The following is a 20,388-nucleotide window of genomic DNA, read 5'->3' on the forward strand; positions in this document are numbered from 1 at the left end:
GATGAAAGTTGAGGTGTACGAAACAGGTACTTGTTCAGGTATAATAAGTTCAATTGTACCCATCATGTATATATTCAGGTGTACTAAACACGTGTGTGTTCTTGCCTACCAAACAGAAACGTACTAAATAGCTATGCACAAATTAGTTCAGGTGTACCCAACAGGTGTGTGTTCAGGTGTGTCGCCATTCTCTTAATGTCACACTGCCCAAGGGATGAGCAACTGTATATTTCTGGTTGCTGTTTAACCCTAGGTCAGCTCTGATCCGGCAGACCTATCATGAAGAGCATTCTATGCTTTCCATTTGCCATAGACATCCAGATTACACAATCCAGCCTATCCGTCTGATTTCTACGATAGTAAAGAGGAATTTGGCTGCTATTATAAATATTTTAAATGACTCCCTAAAGGCATCCTTCAGCGACACCCCACCTCACCACCACCACCGCCACCGCCACCACCACCGCCACCGCCGCCTCCGCCACCATCACCACCACCACCGCCGCCGCCACAAGCATGATGCATAAAAATAGAGAGTGGTGTGTCTACAGACAACGACTGCTTTTAAAGGCCATCCGTCCCCCTTTCAAAGCAGTCGATGTCTGTAGACACACCACTCTCTATTTTTATGCATCGCGTTTACCGTTATTGCTGGATTTGGCTGAGGGCCAGCGCACACGTGTGTGTGTGTGTGTGTACGCATACATAAATATATACATACATGCATGCATGCACATATATGTATACAAATATACACATGTATATCTATTTGCCTGTGTATATGCGTGTATATAGATATGAATATACGTGTATATATGTTTATGGATGGATGTATATTGTATATGTATGTATGTATACGTGTGTACGTGTGCGTGCGTGTGTATGTGTGTGTATGCGTGTGTACGTATGTGTGTGTGGGTGTCAAACACAATAGCTCCAATTTCTAATTTGTAATTAGCTGCAACGAACTCTTTCGGTGAACGAATGCCTCCTCCTTGATGAGGCGAATTAAGACAGGAGTTTGCAAAGTTCACGTGGGTCTGGTTGCCATCGCTACCATCACCACCTCCATCATCATCATCATCACCACCACCACCATCAACAAGGATTTTTCTCCCCACCCCCTGGACCTGAACTAACCCCCCACTCCCACCAATCACTGTCACCACCATCACCAACCCCCCTTCCTGTTTTAGGGAAGTGGGGAACAGTTGATTAGTTTCACATCGACCCTAGCATATGACTGGTATGCTATGTTATCGACCTGCTGAGGTGGGGGAGGCGGCAGTTACAGCTGATATCTTTAACTCGTTTCAGTCATTAGAGTGTGGCCACACTGGGGCACCGCCTTGAAGTGTTTAGTCGAACTAATTGCCTCTACTACCTAATATTATCTACCTGGTACTTGTTCTATCTCGCAAGGTTACGGGGACGTAAGTACACCAACACCGGTTGTCAAGCGGTGGTGGAGTCAAACACTGATTCAAAAGCGCATCCAAAGATACACACGATAGGCTTCTTTCAGTTTCCGTCTACCAGATCCACTCACAAGGCTTTGGTCGACGCGACGCTATAGTAGAAGACACTTACCCAAGGTGCCACGCTGTGGGACTGAACCCAGAACCATTTAGTTGGGAAGCAAGGTTCTTAAAAGGTCAACTGTGGTGGTGGACACTACAGAATAAATAGAGGCGGGTTGGGTCGTCTTAACTGCATTGTCGGCCCCAGGTAAATCCCTGCACTAGGCCCTCTAAAGAGCATACAAAGATCAGAATCGAGCCGTTTGACTTGTTGGGTCGCTGGACGATCGCTGAGGCCATGGCTTGAAACAGCCACTGGCTGGGGGGGGGGGGAAGTGTGTTTTAGTCCTCATCATCACAAGGTGAGGTCAATTAGAATTTTTAATATAAAGGTGAAGGAGAGGAGATGATGCCGTTTATATCGACCTCAGTGGTTGACTGGTACTTAGACCACCACTACCACCATCGGCAACAACAGTAATAATAATAATAATAATAATAATAATAATGGCTTCAAATTTTGGCACGAGGCCAGCAAGTTTGGGAGAGGGGATGAGTCGATAACATCGACCCCCAGAGCCCAACTGGTACTTAATTTATCGACCCCCGAAAGGATGACAGGCAAAGTCGACCTCGACAGAATTTGAACTCAGAACGCAAAGACGGATGAAATGTCACCAAACATTTTGCTCGGCCTGCTAACGATTCTTGCCTTTCGGCAATCCATGTTCTGGTATTGGAACTATCCAGAAAAGATGAGTATGGCCCCTGTGCAAGGATGACAAACAAAGTCATGAAGCGTTTCATATTTTTTCAGGCTCAGGCGTGGCTGTGTGGTAAGAAGCTTGCTTCCCAACCACATGGTTCCGGGTTCAGTCATACTGTGCGGCATCGACCAAAGCCTTGTGAGTGAATTTGGTAGATGGAAACTGAAAGAAGCCCATCGTGTATATATGTATACATCTATGCGTGTGTCCTTGTATCCGTATTTGTTCCCCATCACCGTTTGACAACCGGTGTTGGTGTGTCTACGTCCCCGTAACTTAGCAAAAGAGATCGATAGAATAAGTACTTGGCTTGAAAAATAAGTCCTGGGGTCGATTTGTTCGACTAAAAATTAAAACCTTCATGGCGGTGCTCCAGCATGGCCGCAGGCAAAAGACTAAAACAAGTAAAAGAATAAAACAATAATAATATTAATGACGATGCTGGACTCTGCCGTCGGAGAGGGCGCGGTAGGAGCAGCGGAGTGTCCATCTTTTGCCGACCAACCTGCACGAAGGATTTGTTGATAGCGATTAAATGTTCTCCATCAGATCAACGTCATCTGAACAGGTAATTGCTGTACAACACATCAGGTGTCAAAGTGATAGCGGAGCAAACAGGATATGAAGTGACTTGCTCAAGAACGCAACGCATCGCCCGATCTAGGAACTGAAACCCCGATCTCGCTATCGTGAGTGCAACGTCTTAGCCACTAGACCATGCCCAGAGGAATAAGAATAAAGGAAGTCTGTCGGGGTTCGACAATGACGTCATTGACGCCGGAAGTGGGAACGGAACCCAAAGGCAGACGTGCAGACGCGGTCACATGTTGGGCACGTAACAGTAGAAGTAGGGTTGGGGATCCTCTCTTTTCGGGCTTGTCGCTTCTGGTCCAGGCCCTTGGGGCGCTTTTCCTCGAACAGCCTAACACCCTTTTGGACAGCTGGACGCCAGGCGCCGCGGTCAGAGTCAAGCGATTCCCAAACACGGCCTGAAATGCCGCAGGCCTCAAGAGAAGTTTTCCGACTGTCCTTGTATCGCCTCAGTGGCCTTCCAGGGTTTCTTGCTCCAGAAGCCAGCTCAGAGAAGATCATCTTTGGTAGAGGCGTGTCGTCCATTCGGACTACATGTTCGACCCACGGGAGCTGGGCCTTCATGATGAGGGCTTCGATCCCGGACATTTCGGCTCTGCGAAGCACCTCAGTGTTGGAGACTCTGTCCTCCAGGAAATTCCCATGATTCATCGCAAGCAGCGGAGGCGGAACTGGTCAAGTACTCGCATTTGCCTCCTATACAGCGTCCACGTCCCGCAGCCGTAGAGCAGAGAGGTGATGACGACGGTCCTATAGACTGCCAGTTTTGTAGAAAGTTTGATGCCTCGTTCGGCCCACACACATGTCCAAAGTCTGCCAAACGAAGCTCCTGCTTTTGCAAGCCTCATGGAGACATCTTTGTCCATGCTGCAGTTTGAGGCCAGGCAGCTTCCCAGGTGTGTAAAGCTCTCCACATTGTTTAGAGTTGTGCCCTCAATTTCAATCTGAGGTTCAGAGGTGTCAGGCCAAGTGCAGGCTGAAGCATCACTTCAGTTTTTCGCAGGCTAATGGGCAGTCCGAAGGCTTTTGCTGCTTCTGCGAGACAAGTAGCAAGTTCTTTCAGGTCTGGTTCATTCAATGCTGCAAGCGCACAATCGTCTGCAAACAGGAAGTCTCTCACTAGTGGGTCCAGGACTTTGGTTTTTGCCTTCAAACGTCTGAAGTCAAAGAATCGGCAGTCACATCTGTAGCGAATAGTGACACCGGCATCAGACTTTGACAGGGCGCGGAAGAGCATGGTGGCAAACATGAGGCTGAAGAGTGTGAGAGCCTTCACGCGTCCTTGTTTCACGCCATTGGAGTCCGGGAATGGATCAGATACATCTCCGTTTTCCACCATGCGAGCCATCATGTCATCATGAAATGACTGGATGATCCTCATGAGCTTTGGTGGGCAGCCTAGCTTAGACAAAATATCCAACAGGCCCTCTCAGCTGGCAGTGTCAAAAGCCTTCGTCAGGTCCACGAAGAGGATGAAGAGGTTCTGGTTTTTTTCTCGGCACTTCTCTTGTATCTGCCGTACTGCAAAGACCATGTCTATTGTCCCCTTCGTCCCAGAACTGCTGTATCGGCTCAGTCAACTCGATGGCAACAGCTTCACCTCCCTCTTTGAAGATCTCTGGGGGTATTCCGTCAGGACCAGGTGCTTTCCCCACATGTAGTTGCTTGATGGCCTTCTGGATTTCTGCCAGTGTTGGGTCATGAAGCGACACCAGGACTGGGCGTTGTGGAATGTCTTGGATGGCCTGCTGGTCAATCTGGGAAGGTCTGTTTAGCAGCTGACTGAAGTGTTCACTCCAGCGCTGTATGATGTCACTCTTCTCAGTAAGCAGGGTTCCATCGGCAGAGCGCACAGGTACCATTGCGTTTAGCGTGGGGCTATACACGTATTTCAGGCCGGCAAGGAACTTCTTCGAGTTGTGCTCGTCTGCACACTGCTGTAGTTCTGCAGCCTTGTCTTCCCACCACTTGTCTTTCATCTGTCACAGCTCAGTCTGTACCATTCCTCTGATGTTCTTGAGGCGGTCGTGCTTGGCTTGGGAGTCTTTGTCGTTGAGCCAGGCTGTGAAGGCTTCTTCCTTCTCCTGGAGGAGGGTGGTGATCTCCTTGTTGTTGTCAAACCAGTCTTGGTGTTTCCGTTTTGCGTGGCCAAGGGTAAGGTTGGCAGATTCATACACTGCATCCCGGAAGTTGGCCCAGGCCTTCTCAAGGTTTCCCTCTACTGGCAGATGTTCAAGCTGGTTCGCAAGGTTGGCAACGAGGGTCCCTTCTGTTTTGGTTCATTGAGTTTCTGGACGTCCAGTTTCTTTTTAACATCAGCTTTCTGGCGTCTGTGTCTGCTGACGATGGAAAAAGGACAGTCTGCACCTCAACAGCAGGTGATCTGTCCAGCAGTCAGCTTCCCTCATTGCCCTAGTGATGCGAACATCCTAGATGTCACGGTGCCTGGTGATCACATAGTCAATCAGGTGCCAATACTTGGATCTTGGGTGCATCCAGGTAGCCTTGTGGGTGTGTAAGGCAGTTGATACAAGGTATTGGTGATGGTGAGTCTCTGTTCAGCGCAGAAGGTGAGTTGCAGTTGACCGTTGCTATTCTCATGTCCAATGTCATGTGGCCAAGACTGGGCATCTCTGCCTACACGGGCATTGAAGTCCCCGAGTATCAGCAGCTTGTCGTCTTTAGGAACTGACCGTAGCACTTTGGTGGGGTTCTGATAGAACAGCTCTCTCTGCTCCAGAGTGTAGGTCACGGTGGGGGCGTAAGCACTGATGAGTGTCACATGAATCTTGCCTTGGAAAGGAATTATCATCACCATCAGGCGGTCGCTAATTCCTCTTGGGAGGGACTCCAGGTTCTTGACGAGGGCGGTGCGAATGGCAAAGCCAACTCCTACTTCCCTGCGTTCACCCGGTGCCTTCTCTGACCAAAAGAAAGTGCATCCAGCTCCAGCCTCGGTGATCTCCCCTGTGTCGGAAAGGCGTGTCTCGCTGAGGGCAGCAACATCAATGCTGTATCTCTGCAGTTCACGACCCACAAGTGCTGTTCGACGTTCTGGTCTGTCAGTTTTAGTTGTCCACGAGTGTCCTGATGTTCCAGGATCCAACACATAAAGTGCTTTTCCGGCGGGAGGATTTTGGGTTCTTCTTTCGTATTTCTTTCATGTTTCGACCACGTGGTAGACCACCAGTCAACTCGGTATGCTGATAGGATGAAATGAGGCAAGCTTTCTTTCGGTCACCTTTTTTAGGCCCTTTCCCCTAAGGGGGGAGCAGTGCTATCCCTGAAGAGGGCTGCTCCAACGTCAGAGTGGCTGCCGAACTATGACCTTGCCCCGGCAGGCTGCAGAACGACCACCCTGCCCTAACCACCCGAGAGCAGGCCCATGGCTAGCAGCTCTCAGCGCCATCCTACACCTGCCACCGTCAGCACTCGCCCATCGCCCCAGGACTTGGAAGAAGAAGTAGAGGGGGTGGAGTCACTGAATCCTGGGCAAGAGAACTGTGGAGGCCTTGGGATGCCCAAGCCCAGGATCCCCCTCTCGGTCCAGCCGATTTAGCCAGGAGGGACGCAGGATGACACATCCTAGCCACGACTGGACTGCAGGCGCTGCCGGAGAGATGATGGACTTCATCACCTAACCGCCTTAGAGTATGTCAGGTCGCTCTCGAGTGCTACTGGTACCATGTAGCCCAGTACAACTTGTTTCATGGTCGGGTGGTCGGCGACTAAACTGGCAACCCCACCAGACTTGCTTGGTGAGGTGGGTGCTTATTGAATACCCTACGGGACAGAAAATAAGACCTGTTAAAGGGCGGAGGAACAACAACGTAGTCAACGGTTGTTCAACTATGTGTGTTTTTGGAGTGTTTGTGTGTGTGTATTCACTCCTTAGATATGGAGCAGGGGTAATCGTATGGACAGTAGACGAGCTAAACAGCTTAGACAGAAAGACAAGGAAGAAAAAAGATGGCTGTGGATGACTAAAAGGGATTTAAAACCGGAAATGGAGTTTTTAATCTGTGCTACCCAGGAGCAAGCACTAAGAACAATCTACATAAAATACAGAATAGACAACACAGCAGAAAGTGGTAAGTGCAGAATCTGTGGACAAAATGGTGAAACCGTGTGGCATATTACCAGCCAATGTACGTCACTAGCCCAGAAGGAATATGAGACACCACGACAATATAGCAAGGTTTGTCCATTGGACACTTTGCAACAAGTATGGACATGACAGAGCAAAAAATTGGTACCACAAACCTGAAGGCATCGTCGAAAGTAGAAATGCAAAGATCCTGTGGGATTTTATGATTCAGTGCGACCATGAGATAGAGAATAGGAAACCAGACATAGTCTTAATTGAGAAAGAAAACAAACTATGCTGGATCATAGATATAGCATGCCCAGCTGACAACAAGGTATGCGATCAGGAAGAGAGAAAAGTCGAGAGATATGACAGGTTGGCTTGGGAGGTTAAGCAGTTGTGGTCGATGAAAAAGGTAGCAGTAGTAACAATAATTGTCGGAGCCCTGGGAACAGTGAGCAAAAGTCTCGAGAAGTACGTGGAACAAATAGGGGCTGCAATAAGGGTGGATCACTTGCAGAAAACAGCACTGCTTGGAACCGCTCGAATGCTCTGGAAGGTGGTCGAAAAATAAGAGGTGTTACCTTAGTTCACTGGTAGTGAACAGCTGACACTGTAGTACATCTCTGGCGTTAGAAGCTGTGCAAAGGGAATAAATGATGATGATGATAATAATAATAATAATAATAATAATAATAATAATAATAATAATAATAATAATGATAATGATGATAATGATGATGATGATGATGATGATGATAAATCCATTACAGCATTACCGCCACTTCCACCACTTCCCACCATCACCATCAAGGACAGTATCACTACTACTACTACTACTACCACAAGCATTATCCCCCGCCACCACCACCATCAACACCATCTCTACTGCCTCCACCACCACGAACACTATCACCATCTCAATCAACATATCCACCACCTAACGCTATTAATATTAACACCATCATCATCATCATCATCATTGGTATCGTCACGACCACCACCACCACGTAGATCTCTCCTCTTTTAAGCTGAGCTGAAACAAGCGGTCGCCACATTATAATTGCTTGTTGCAGCCGAAACACTTCTTTACACCTTGTTCTTCTCTTAGTCTTTCTTCCTTCCTTCATTCTTCTCTTAGTCTTTCTTTTCTTTCTTTTTCCTTCATTCTTTCCTCTCCCACTCTCTTCCTTTCATTGTCCTTATATCAACTCTCTCTCTCTCCTTCTTCTCTATTCCTCCCTCTCTCTCATTAAAATGCCTCTTCTCCCCTTTCCTCCTCCTCCTCCCCCCGCACTACTTCCTCCTTTCTATATCTCTATCTGTTTTCTCTCTCTTCCTCATCATTCCTTAACCAACATCCCTTTCTTCCTCTCTGTCTTTTAACAAATCTCGCCTTTTATAGACCACTCTCTCTCTCTTACTCCATCTCTCACTCAATTCTATTTTTCTTGTGTCTCTCCTCTCTCTCTCTGTGCCTATCTATCTCTTCATCTATCTCTATCACTAATCGCTTTCCTCTCGCTGTCGTCCTCTCTCTCTCTCTCTAATCACTTCCCCTATACTCTATAGTCCACCGTCTTTCCCTCCCCTCTCTGATCCATTTACCTCTCTCCAGCCATCTCCTCCTCCCTCTCTCTCTTCCTCCTCCATCCACTACAGCCAACTTTCTCCCTCCTACTCCTCTCTCTCTCTCTCCCTCTCTTTACTCAGTCCCTCGCTCTGCCAGTTATGAGTGTTGCAGGGTTTGTGGCTGATGTAAGAACGGACGGCGGGAGATGTGACAGTCACCAAGTGTCCTCTTCGTCGTCTTCCACCTCTTCACCGTCGCCATCATCATCGTCATCGTGTCAACACGATGACAAAAGGAGTAAACAAACAGTCAAAAACAGTCCCAACCGACGTCAGACACCCAATACCCGTAAGTGACCGACGCTCAATGTCTCTCTTCTTTCCTCTTGTAACAATGGTTGGTGGTGGTGGTTGCAGTGGTGGGCAAGGTTAAACGGGTACGGGTTGGGTCGCATTACAATATGTCATACCTGACTGGTTCTTTCAGGCTGACCTCCTCTTTAATCCCTTCTTTCTGTTCTAATTTATAGCCAAATACCAACCCACGAATCCACCTCCATATCTCTCTATCTTTCTTACACAGCTGTTTTGTTTTTTTTTACAATAACAATTCCTGTTAAAAACTGTTGGATGCACAAAGGTGGGGTGGGGCAAGTTAATTATTGCAAAACATTCTTTCTCTAAGACATGGACTAAATGAAATGAATGAGCGTCACAGAACCATCTTTCCTGCTACACAACACCATAAATACCAAAAACTAAACATCTTTGAATCACTCCACAAACAAAACACGCAAATAACCAAATATTTGGCGCTGCTACTTCCTTCCTATCTCAATTCCAATTAAAACATCGTCACAGACTGAAATTCTTCATGTATTTTTTTTTCCATAAAATAATTCCTCTTCTTCTTCTGCGCCTCCCCCACCATGGCCACTGCTACTGTTATTGTTGTTCTTTAAACATTTTCTCCACTGTTTCTCTTTTATTTCGGAATCACATGCAAACCGAAGCAGTTCCCAGTCGATTCCACCTTCTCAATATTTTTCCTTTTGTTTTCCAGGAATTGTTTTTGTTTTTTAAAAAAGCTCTATTGTTCCTAAGACTTATTTCATTGTTCAACATAATCGAATTTCCCTATCCATATACTTAACCCTTATATATATTTACTTATCTATTTTACTCAACCTTCTTCCTCTCTCTCTCGTATTATAGTTGTGCAATTTACTTTATAAAATCTCCCCGCCCCCCTCCCGCAGCACATGTCTTCTTCTTGGATCTTCTTCCGAGGTTTCTCCCCCCAATTTATATTCTTCGATTTTGTGTTTGCCGTGAATAATCGCATCTTTGACCTAAAACATTCTGCGTGTGATTGGATACGTCATTCACTATAACCATTATCGATTAACTGCATCGATACAAGGTACAGATGTATGGAGGCGAGAGGAAAGTGAGATGTGGAGGCTTATATGCCTCTCATTTCAATGCAAACGAAGTGAAATGGCTCCAGCCTGCAACTGTCTTTCTTTGTATATTAATTACCTTTAATTATTTCTTGTGTTAATTATTTCATAGTTCGACAAAGGATGTCAGAACTAGAAGTGGAAGATTATAAGAAGTGATGACATTCATTCGTTTCCCAGAACCTATTGCCGTTGTGTTAATTGCTGCAAATTAATATAATTAAAGCTTGTATCTACGAAGCTTATTTATGCATGGGGCAGGATGTGAAGTGGTGAAGTTCATGCTTTTCTCTGTTGGTTGTAATGGCTCAGATGAGAATGAAATAATATTAAAATACTTTCCTGTTCACCTGTTGGAATTTCTTTGATGTTTAGCGACAAGGCAGCGACATATGCGTGGGCGGCCGTGGGCGCGCGCGCGCGAGTATAATATATAAACTGTAATATATGTATTGAGAGAGAGAGAGAGAGAGGTTATGCAATGAAAGTACAAAAGTTCGGTGTTTAAACTTTATTGGTGTGGATGTGTATATATATCTGTGTATATAAACGTGAGTAGCATTTGCGCGCGTTTAAATGTCAAGGTAGAACACAGGTAGGAGGAGAAGAAACGGCAGAGTTATATCTACGTTAACTACACACGTGTGTGTGTGTGTGTGTATTATATATGTGTATGTTAAATATGCGTGTATAATATATACATATAATGAATATGATAGGCGTACGTATATTACGACATTATTGTATAAGCAGGCTTATATGCAAATATATATGTTTATGAATGCATATATGCATGAATAAGTCCATGCATGCTTGTGTGTATGAGTGCATATATGCATGCGTATATACACTCACAGTTTACAAAGTCGTCAGTTACCCAGACTAAGTTCTCCCCGAGCACTCCTCGCCACCACCAGAAGACGAAATACATAATACATGTATAATGTATGGATGTGTACGCATGCGATGATGCCCACCACCACGTAGAGTTCCCAAAATTAATTGACATCCGATGTATATAGATATTCCATGAAGAATTAAGTCTCAAAGAATTATGCCTGGTAATTATTATGTTCTTTCCATTTCGCTATTATGTTCGTTAGCAAACATTTTTCTATTCGTTCACTGTGTGTGTCTATAGTATATAATATATATTTATTTCGTTACTGCCCACAAAGGGCCAAACACAGAGGGGACAAACAAGGAAAGACAAAGAAATTAAGTCGATTACATCGACCCCAGTGCGAAACTGGTACTTTGTGTATAGTATATATATATTTCTTTACTACCCACAAAGGGGCTAAACACAGAGGGGACAAACAAGGACAGACAAAGGGATTAAATCGATTACATATTGCACACCCAAACATATATGCAAGTGCCTTTGCGTTTTACTTCGCTTTGTCGACGACCTGCCTCTGTTTTGTTCCTTGCTTATTATTAAACTATTATTAAACTATCTTCCGTCATCTTTTCCTGTCTGTTATTAAAATTGTATTTCTTTAAATATGATTAATTCATCAACACACATTACATGTGTGAAAATGTGTGTCTGGACGTATCACCTCTCTCTCTATACATACATGTGTGTGTGTGTCTACACACGCGTGTGTTGATGTATGAGCTATCAACATAGAAAAGGTTTTCCCTCTTTCTTCTTTTTTTTTTAATCATCGAAATAATTATTTGGAAAGATTTCGTATTCAGCGTGAACTACAAAAAACCCGCCAAAATCTACAATGCTACAGGAATTGTGTGTGTGTGTGTATATATGTATATATATATATATATGTGTGTGTGTAATACCTGTTACTTGATGGTTCAGTGTGCTAGAAACAGCAGCCAAATACCCTTCAAATCCTATCCTCTCCATTTAAACAACCGGAAGATATAAATACTCCAATTATCTGTTAAGTAGATTAAGACGGATTGAGTTTGTATTTATTATAATCAGTCATGCTTTAGTTATTAACAATTTCTGCTGCTCATATCCAGTCACGCTTCATCTATGATCAAACAGACTTTAAAAAAAAGGTATTCCAGGCGTGACCATTACATTTCTTTAGTTACAGTCTATGATCATCTTAGTTGATATCTTTTTTTTTTTTTTGCTTTTTAACTCAGTAAGTTGTAATTTGAGATTTGACTGCTATTTCTAGCAGATCAAGTAACCACGTAGAGTCTTTCATGTTTCAGAACGATTTGGTAGAGACGCTTGTCTCTCACATTTGCAGGTTTCAGAATTGGCCTTGCGGGGCCTTCCTCCCAGCACTTAAGTCTTGCAGTGAAATTGAATTATTAATGCAGGTGATACGAGAATAATAATGGTGAGGCACAAGACCTGAGATGTTTGTGGGAAGGGGGCTTGCCGATTAAATCGACACCAGTGTGTAACTGGTATTTACTTCACCGATCCCAAAAGAGTGAAAGGCAAAGACGACCTCTGCTGAATTTTAGGTCAGAAAGAAAGGATGGACGAAAGGCCGCTAAGCATTCTGCCCGGCGTGTTCACGATAATGTTAGATGCCCTGATGCAGTACCAGGCAGTGGCTCTCATGGCTTCTGATCTTAGCTGATTGGAAGTGTTATCATGTACATTGCTTTGTCTTGGAATAAAAGATGGGATACAGCAAATGTTCTGCTCAATACCACAGATTTGCTTGTCAGTTGTTTGACCTTAACCAGTTGAGCATCTCCCTTAGTGGCTGACGATATGTGCATCTCTGATCACAAGCAGAAGTAGTGGGGGAGCATCATAGCCATGTGTTGAGAGGGATTCTTTGCAGAAATATATATATATATATAATGAATTCTTTGAAGAAATATATATATATATATATATATATCTGAATTCTTTGAAGAAAATTCTAATGGGGTCCCACTTGCAAAGTCATGTGCTGTTTATCTTGATATGAGATCAGTGTGTCATGCACCAATGGCTGTGATGGGTATATTAGGCTCCGTATATTTGCACCCCAGTGTCACTTTGGTGGTATGCACTGCTCTCTCAATAATAATAATGGGGGTAGGGCATACCCCAAAATCTGCTCTATTGGGGACTGCTAGGATTTTGAGGTTGGTGCTTAAGTGTTTGATTATCTTGATACTTAACATGCAAGTACCAAGTCTTAAAATTTGTGGGAAGATAGTAATAGCTAGTAATCATTTCTACTATAGGCACAAGGCCGGAAATTCCCCCAAAATTTCAGGCCTTGTGCCTATAGTAGTTACTTGGTGACTCACGAGTGTCCATCCCCCCCATCCCCCATCAAGCACCCTGTGGTTGACATCAGAAAGAGTATCCAGCCATAAAGACCATGCTGTAGCAGACATTGGAGCTTGGCACAGTCCTCTCTCTTGTCAGTTTCTGTCAAACTGTCCAACCCATGCCAGCATGGAAAATGGACGTTAAACGATGATATGTGTGTGTTGAGGGATAGATTTGGCTGTTATTTTTAGCAAGTGTTGTAACCATGTAGTTTTCCCTCATTGATTTTTTTATCACAAGTCACCCTCCCTTCCATCTTAAACAGAATCTGACTTTCTCTCCCACTTCTTGCTTTTTCATCCTACCACTGGTCAGTGACTTACAGAAAGGCATGAACATCACAGCACAGCAGTTTATCTTCTGCAAATCTTCTCCTTGTGTGAAGTCCAAAGTATTTGGATTTTTTCTACACAGTTTCGTTTTTATAAAGAGGAGGAGGAGGAGGAGTGGTGGCTCTGCTTGTCGTGTTGGCATAGATATTGATCTGAATCAATCAATATCTGTTTAATATTTATCTTTCTCATGGAACTGTCATAACGATGTCGATTGATTGGCTTTTGGTAAACACAAACGGCTGCCGCTCCTCTCTCGTTAATCCAATTAACTCAACAGGGAAACTGAGGAGGTGGCGGTGGGAGGGAGGGAGACGAGTAGTTGTGTCGTTGAACGTGGCTGACACACACAGGCATCAATATATGTGTGAGTGTGTATGCGTTTAATGTCCTATATATACATATACATATATATGACAGGCTTCTTTCAGTTTCCGTTTACCAAATCCACTCACAAGGCTTTGGTTGGCCTGAGGCTATAGTAGAAGACACTGGCCATGGAAGCTGGGATAATCTCAATAACTCAAAAATAAATCCTTATTAATCTTTTTTTCTTTAAATATATAAAACTCTCTGCTCTGAATTATTTCTCTTAGCATTTATGGGTGTGTGCATTTAAGATGGCATATCCATGGGCTGCCCCCAGGGGCCCAATCTTGCTAATTTCTACATTTATATTTCTACTCGAAAACAGAGGGTGGATTAACACCAAATATAAGCTCCAAACTTACTGCAGAAGCACTGCTATTTATAGAGTAAAACATTTATATCAAAAGATGGTGGGAGAGCTATTCCTCAACATCATCATTTAATGCCCTTTTTTCATGCTGGCATGGGTCGGACGGTTTGAGAGGAGTTGGTAAAGCCGAAAGCTGCTCTGGGCTCCAATTGTATGTTTTGGCATGGTTTCTGTGGCTGGATGCCCTTCCAAATGCCAGTCTCTTTGCAGTGTGCGTTGGGTGTTTTTACTTGGCACTGACATGGTTGCTTTCTGTGTGGTGCCATCTCAGAAGATTTTGACGTGGCATCAGTATGAATGCTTCTTACATGGCACCATCACCAGTGCGTAATAGGTGGACCCAGCATGGGTGCTTTTACTTGGCGCTTCCAATGTAGACTCAAAGAATCAAAGCAAAAATGTGTGGTGTTGATGTTTGTCAGGTAAATTACATTCACTACACCTGGTTACAACTGGAACTACATTAGGCGTTTATGTTTAAATGCACCAATTGTATGTAAAATACGGCATTAAAATAATTCCTTGGTTGATTTGACATCCTCTGGCTCTGCATTTAATTAGAAAGAAGTTGAATGTCCGAAACACAATCTCATTTACGACCAATTCCACTAAGATTATGATGATGGGGGGGGGGTATTAATGTGTGCATTTAACCAGGCATGCATGTAATCATGTATGTATCTAGATGTGCATGGATGGAGCGAAGCATTTGTGTGGATGCATGCATATATGTATTTATACATGCTTATATCAGGTCAGTGAAGGCACATGGCTCAGTGGTTACAGCATTGAGCTTATGATCATGAGGTTGTGGGTTCAATTCCTGAACCGGGCTGCGTGTAGTGTTCTTGCTCCAGTTCACTCAGCTGTAGAAATGAGTTGCGACATCACAGGTGCCAAGTTGTATCGGCCCCTTTGCCTTTCCCTTGGGTAACATCAGGGGTGTGGGGAGGGGAGGCTGGCATGCATGGGCGACTGCTGGCCTTCCATAAACAACCTTGCCTGGACTTGTGCCTCGGAGAGGAACTTTCTAGGTGCAACCCCATGGTCATTCACATGAGGTCACTTTTAGTGTTACTGATGACATGTAACCCAGCAGAACCAGTTGCATGGTTGACCCATTGGTCATTGAACTAGCAACTCAACTAAACCTTCTTGGTAAGGAAGGTGGTTTTTGTTGGACACTGTACAGGATGAAAACCAAAACTTGTCAAAGGGTAGATAAACTCCATAGAGTCGACAGCCATATTGAATAGCTGGGAGTGAGAGATCCCTGGTCTATCTAGAAAGGGTATGGCCTGGTCAGCCTGTAATGACATGCATAAGATCTGGTCATCAAATCTAAGTAGAGATTTCAAACTTAAAATCTTCAAAGCCACAGTCGAACCAATTCTACTATATGGCTCAGAAACCTGGACGTTATCAAAGAAGCTTGAGAGGCGGTTGGATGGAACCTACACTCGCCTCCTTATGAGAGCTCAAAATCTCTCGTGGAAGCGCCATCCAACCAAAGTACAAATATATGGGAAATTACCACCTGTGTCATCTCTTGTGAAAGGTAGGAGAGTCCAGTTTGCTGGACATTGTTGTAGAGCTGAAAAAGAGGTAATTTCTACTCTTCTCCTCTGGAAGCCATCTGCTCGCGATACCAGAGGGCGCACACTCTGCTACCCTGATGTAATCTCCAGGGATACAGGCATCCAGCAACAGGACCTCCGTAATGCCATGATGGACCGCAAAGTCTGGCGTAACATAGTATATTCCATTGTCTCGACCACGGTCGAACAATGATGATGATGAGGGTCTTTGTTTAGACATCTGTAAAGGAGGAAGGAAACTGATGTAATACTTGTGACTTTGTTTGCATCTATTGATGGGGAATGGTTCTTTTAGGGATGGGACACAAATGCATAAGATCTTTAACGAGTAGGATTGACCGTGTACAGAGCCTTTCTTCACTTTAGGAAATTTCAGACCCATCACTCGATTTTTAAGGTCAAAGTCTGTGGGGTGAAGAGTGGCTGTAAAGAGAATCCAGGTGAGCTCTGCGTGTGTATGTGTGTGTGTGTGTGTGCGTGTGCACATGTGCACATTTATGTGTGTGTGTGTGTGTGTGTGCATTTCTGTGGATGTTCTAGCCTTTCTTTCATTTGGTAAATTGTAATTATCAGCAGAAACTGGGTGAAACACTCGAGGGTGTGGTGAACTTTCTCTATTACAGTATGTGTGTGTGGGGGGCAATTGTTTTGATTTGAGCAGCAAAAATGGCTGTGCTCCTACGTCAGAAGATAAACATTGCCAGAGGTTGTGGAATACAATGTTATTGTTGGTATTTAGTGGAGGTGGGCAAGGTTGGAAGAGGAAGTTGTGTAGAGAACTTAAATGTTGATATTTACATCAAATCTGACCTCGCACAACTAATGAGCAGACATTAGAATACCTGGGTACAGGTAGTCTTGTTGCTTGTAAACACACACACACACACACATGCATCCTGTGAATTTACAATGCTAAGTTTACCATGAAAATAATATTATATTTTATAAGACAGTTCTATATTTAAGAGATGAGGAATTATGTACATTATTTACATTTAACAGATATTTGTCCTCATCTTGTTTGTTGTTTTGGCTGATATACCCTCCAGCCTTCATCAGGTGTCTTGGGGAAATTGCAAACCTGAGTTCTTATTCCTAAGGTATTTTTCATTATTATTATTATTCAGGTCACTGCCTGGAATCGAACCCCAAGATTCTGAGTTCAATTCCAGGCAGTAACCTGAATAATAATAATAATAATAAATAATAATAATAACGAAAAATATCTTAGGAATGAGAGATTTCCCCAAGACACCTGATGAAGGCTGGAGGGTATATCAGCCGAAACGTGTTAACAACAAAAAAGATGAGGACAAATATCTGTCAAATGTAAATAATGTATATTTTATAAGGGTTTAAAGGGAAGATGCAGTTTAACAGTGAAATTAAATTGTTCTGAAAGTAACAACCAGTAAACTCCCATAAATTCATTAACAGGTCCACCACTCCCTCTCCAACCATGCCGTGTCCTCAGGTACCTTAGCTGTGTTTTCTAGTGATATTTTAAACATTTCTAAAATCACAACAGCTCATGTACAACACTTCAGTGGACTATATACCCAGCTGCAGCAGCAGCCGTCCAAGAATTTGGACCTGGAGATTTCTATTTCCAGTGACTTCTTGGGTCACCTCCCAGTGGTGTTGGGCATCAACGAAGAGCCCTCGACTACAACAAGATGACCAAAGTTTTTTCTTTTTTTCCAAGGTCTGGGGTCTCCCGCCCCTAAGCCCTCCACCATCACCTAATCACCCTTAAACGTCTTGTTGCTTAACAACAGCAGCAAATATCACCAAAACGGAAATTCTGTAACTTCTGTTTACCTTCATGAGGGCCAACATGGTTCCTGGGGATGGATGTGATAACCCTGCACGATTAGTGAGCTGTGTACAAAGAAGTTTTAGTGGTGGTCGTTATCTTATCACTGATGACATTGAACAGTAGAAAAGAAGGTCGGCTGTCTGTTAGAGTGAAGACGTCTCCATGCTTTTGTAACTCCAAACTGTTGTATTTACATCCATACAATAAATGAATGCAATTGAAAAATGTACATGTTTTTTTTTTTTTCACTACCCACAAGGGGCTAAACATAGAGGGGACAAACAAAGCCAGACAAAGGGATTAAGTCGATTACATCGACCCCAGTGTGTAACTGGTACTTTATTTATCAACCCCGAAAGGATGAAAGGCAAAGTCGACCTCGGCGGAATTTGAACTCAGAACGTAACGGCAGACGAAATACCGCTAAGCATTTCGCCCGGTGTGCTAACGATTCTGCCAGCTCGCCACCTTAATTGTTAACATGTTATCATGTAATGGGATAATTTAAATGCTGCCACTAAGCATTTTGCCCATCATGCTAACAATTCTGCCGGGTCACCACCTTTAATAATAATAGTAATGATAATAGTAATGATAATAATAATGAGTTTATTGTCTACAGTGCTCAGGTGCACTATGACAGACTGAAAATTTGGAAAAGTGTAAAAGAGGGAATGGAAAGCAGATATGTATAGGCATAGGCATGGCTGTGTGGTGAGTAGCTTGCTTCCCAACCACATGGTTCCAGGTTCAGTCCCACTGCGTGGCACCTTGGGCAAGTGTCTTCTACTATAGCCTCGGGCCGACCAAAGCCTTGTGAGTGGATTTGGTAGACGGAAACTGAAAGAAGCCCGTTGTATGTATGTATATATATATATGTGTGTGTGTTTGTTCCCCCCAACATCGCTTGACAACCGATGCTGGTGTGTTAGTGTGCTCGTAACTTAGCAGTTCGGCAAAAGAGACCGATAGAATAAGTACTAGGCTTACAAAGAATAAGTCCTGGAGTCAACTTGCTCGACTAAAGGCGGGGCTCCAGCATGGCCACAGTCAAATGACTGAAACAAGTAAAGTCAAGAAAGACAGCAACAAAGAATTTAGAGAAGAAAACCTGAAAAGGGTGCCAAGTGAGGAATTGGTGAATTTCAGGAAGCATGGAATATTTTTGAAAGAAACAATGTCCTGACAGAAGAACAACTGATGTGGATAGTTTAGCCCAGGCTTCATCAATTCTGAGCTGGAAAAAAATGGTTCCAAAAGTCATGGGCGCAGAAGCTCACACACACACACACCTTCCCATAGAAACTTCTACATACACACATACATGTCCACACACATCCACACACACACACACACACTTTCAGAGTTGTTCATCATCTTGAAACACTTGAGATGTTAATTAAAAAGCACTTTGTAATTTGATTATTATACAATCTTAATTAAATATACTTCCTAATTAACAGATTTTCATGTGTAATATATACATAACACTGAAAGTTAATCTCTAAATTAATTATGTTAATTATGACTGTTTATAAAGCAACAGCACAAATCCAGACAGAACTGCTTAACGAAGCCAGGCGTTGGGTGATCAGATTTCACATAATAATTAAGTGAGCTTATGAACTGATAAACTAAAGTTATCCATGCAATTTGTAGAAAAACTCTCCCTCTTTAGAGCTTTCTGTCTTTTCACATTTTCATGTTTAATGACTGAATCTGGCCTTGTGGTTACGGTGTTGGATTTACAATCATCCTGCCATGTGTTCAATTCCTACACCAGGTGATAATCTCTGTCCTTGAGCAAGGTACTTGATTTCATGTTGTTCCAATCTGCTCCACTGAAGCAAGTGCTGGTGCTGTCCTCTCTCTCTCTCCCTTCTGCGTCCTCATCCTTGAAGTTCTAAGTTAAGCGTGGTAGGATCAAGTGGGTGCCTAAGACTTCTCACAACCAAACCCTAAATACACATCAAGTCCCTTGCAAGTGATGGCTGTGAAGGTGACTAAGTGGTCAGGGCATTCAGCTCATGATTGTAAGGTTGTGAGTTCAATTCCCTGTGGTGTATTGTGTCCTGCTCAAGTAAGGCAATATCTGTTACCTTGCTCCAGTTCACTCAGCTGGCAAAAATGAATTATACCAGTAATTCAAAAGGGGCTGGTCTTGTCACATCGTGTGTTATGCTGAATTTCCCTGAGAACTACATCATGGGTACATGTGTCTGTGGAGTGCTCAGCCACTTGCATGTTAGTTCCACAAACAGGCTGATCCATTGATCGGATCTACTGGAACACTCATCGTCATAAGCCAATATTGTTGTTTAGACACAGGCTTATTGCCAAATATGGTTTAGCCATGACCGCCCTGTCTTATTCGATATACCTTGACAGTCCATACAGGCACTTCAACACTGCTATTTTTATCTCTTGATGAACCCCCACCCTATCCACTCTTCGAAAGTATGAGTAACCATTTGGCCTGCCCCACCTTTGTAAAAAACCTGTTCTCCTCTGGCCCCTTATCTCACACTATGACCCTTCATTTTCTAGTATAGAGCCACCTCTCTTGGAGAGTTTTGCAAGATGCATGCCAACCCTGCTAGTGCTGGTGGCACGAAAGAAGCACCCAGTGCCC

General features: G+C 43.7%; 1 protein-coding gene and 1 non-coding gene across 2 annotated transcripts in view; both read left to right on the plus strand.

Moving 5' to 3' along the window:
- The first annotated feature begins 2,227 nt into the window (after positions 1–2,227).
- On the plus strand, positions 2,228–2,333 carry LOC115208840. The gene has a single exon (XR_003881284.1). It is a non-coding gene; the product is annotated as a U6 spliceosomal RNA (small nuclear RNA).
- Positions 2,334–8,590: 6,257 nt separating this feature from the next.
- The window catches only part of LOC115230528 (anoctamin-8-like), a 132,401-nt gene continuing 120,603 nt past the window's right edge, over positions 8,591–20,388 (plus strand). Inside the window, exon 1 of the mRNA XM_036500777.1 lies at positions 8,591–8,886. Within this exon, the coding sequence (XP_036356670.1) occupies positions 8,697–8,886 (190 nt within the window). The 5' untranslated portion in view covers positions 8,591–8,696. The remainder of the gene's footprint in view (positions 8,887–20,388) is intronic.

The sequence above is a fragment of the Octopus sinensis genome, linkage group LG2 (assembly GCF_006345805.1).
Source record: "Octopus sinensis linkage group LG2, ASM634580v1, whole genome shotgun sequence".
Classification (NCBI taxonomy): Eukaryota; Metazoa; Mollusca; class Cephalopoda; order Octopoda; family Octopodidae; genus Octopus; species Octopus sinensis.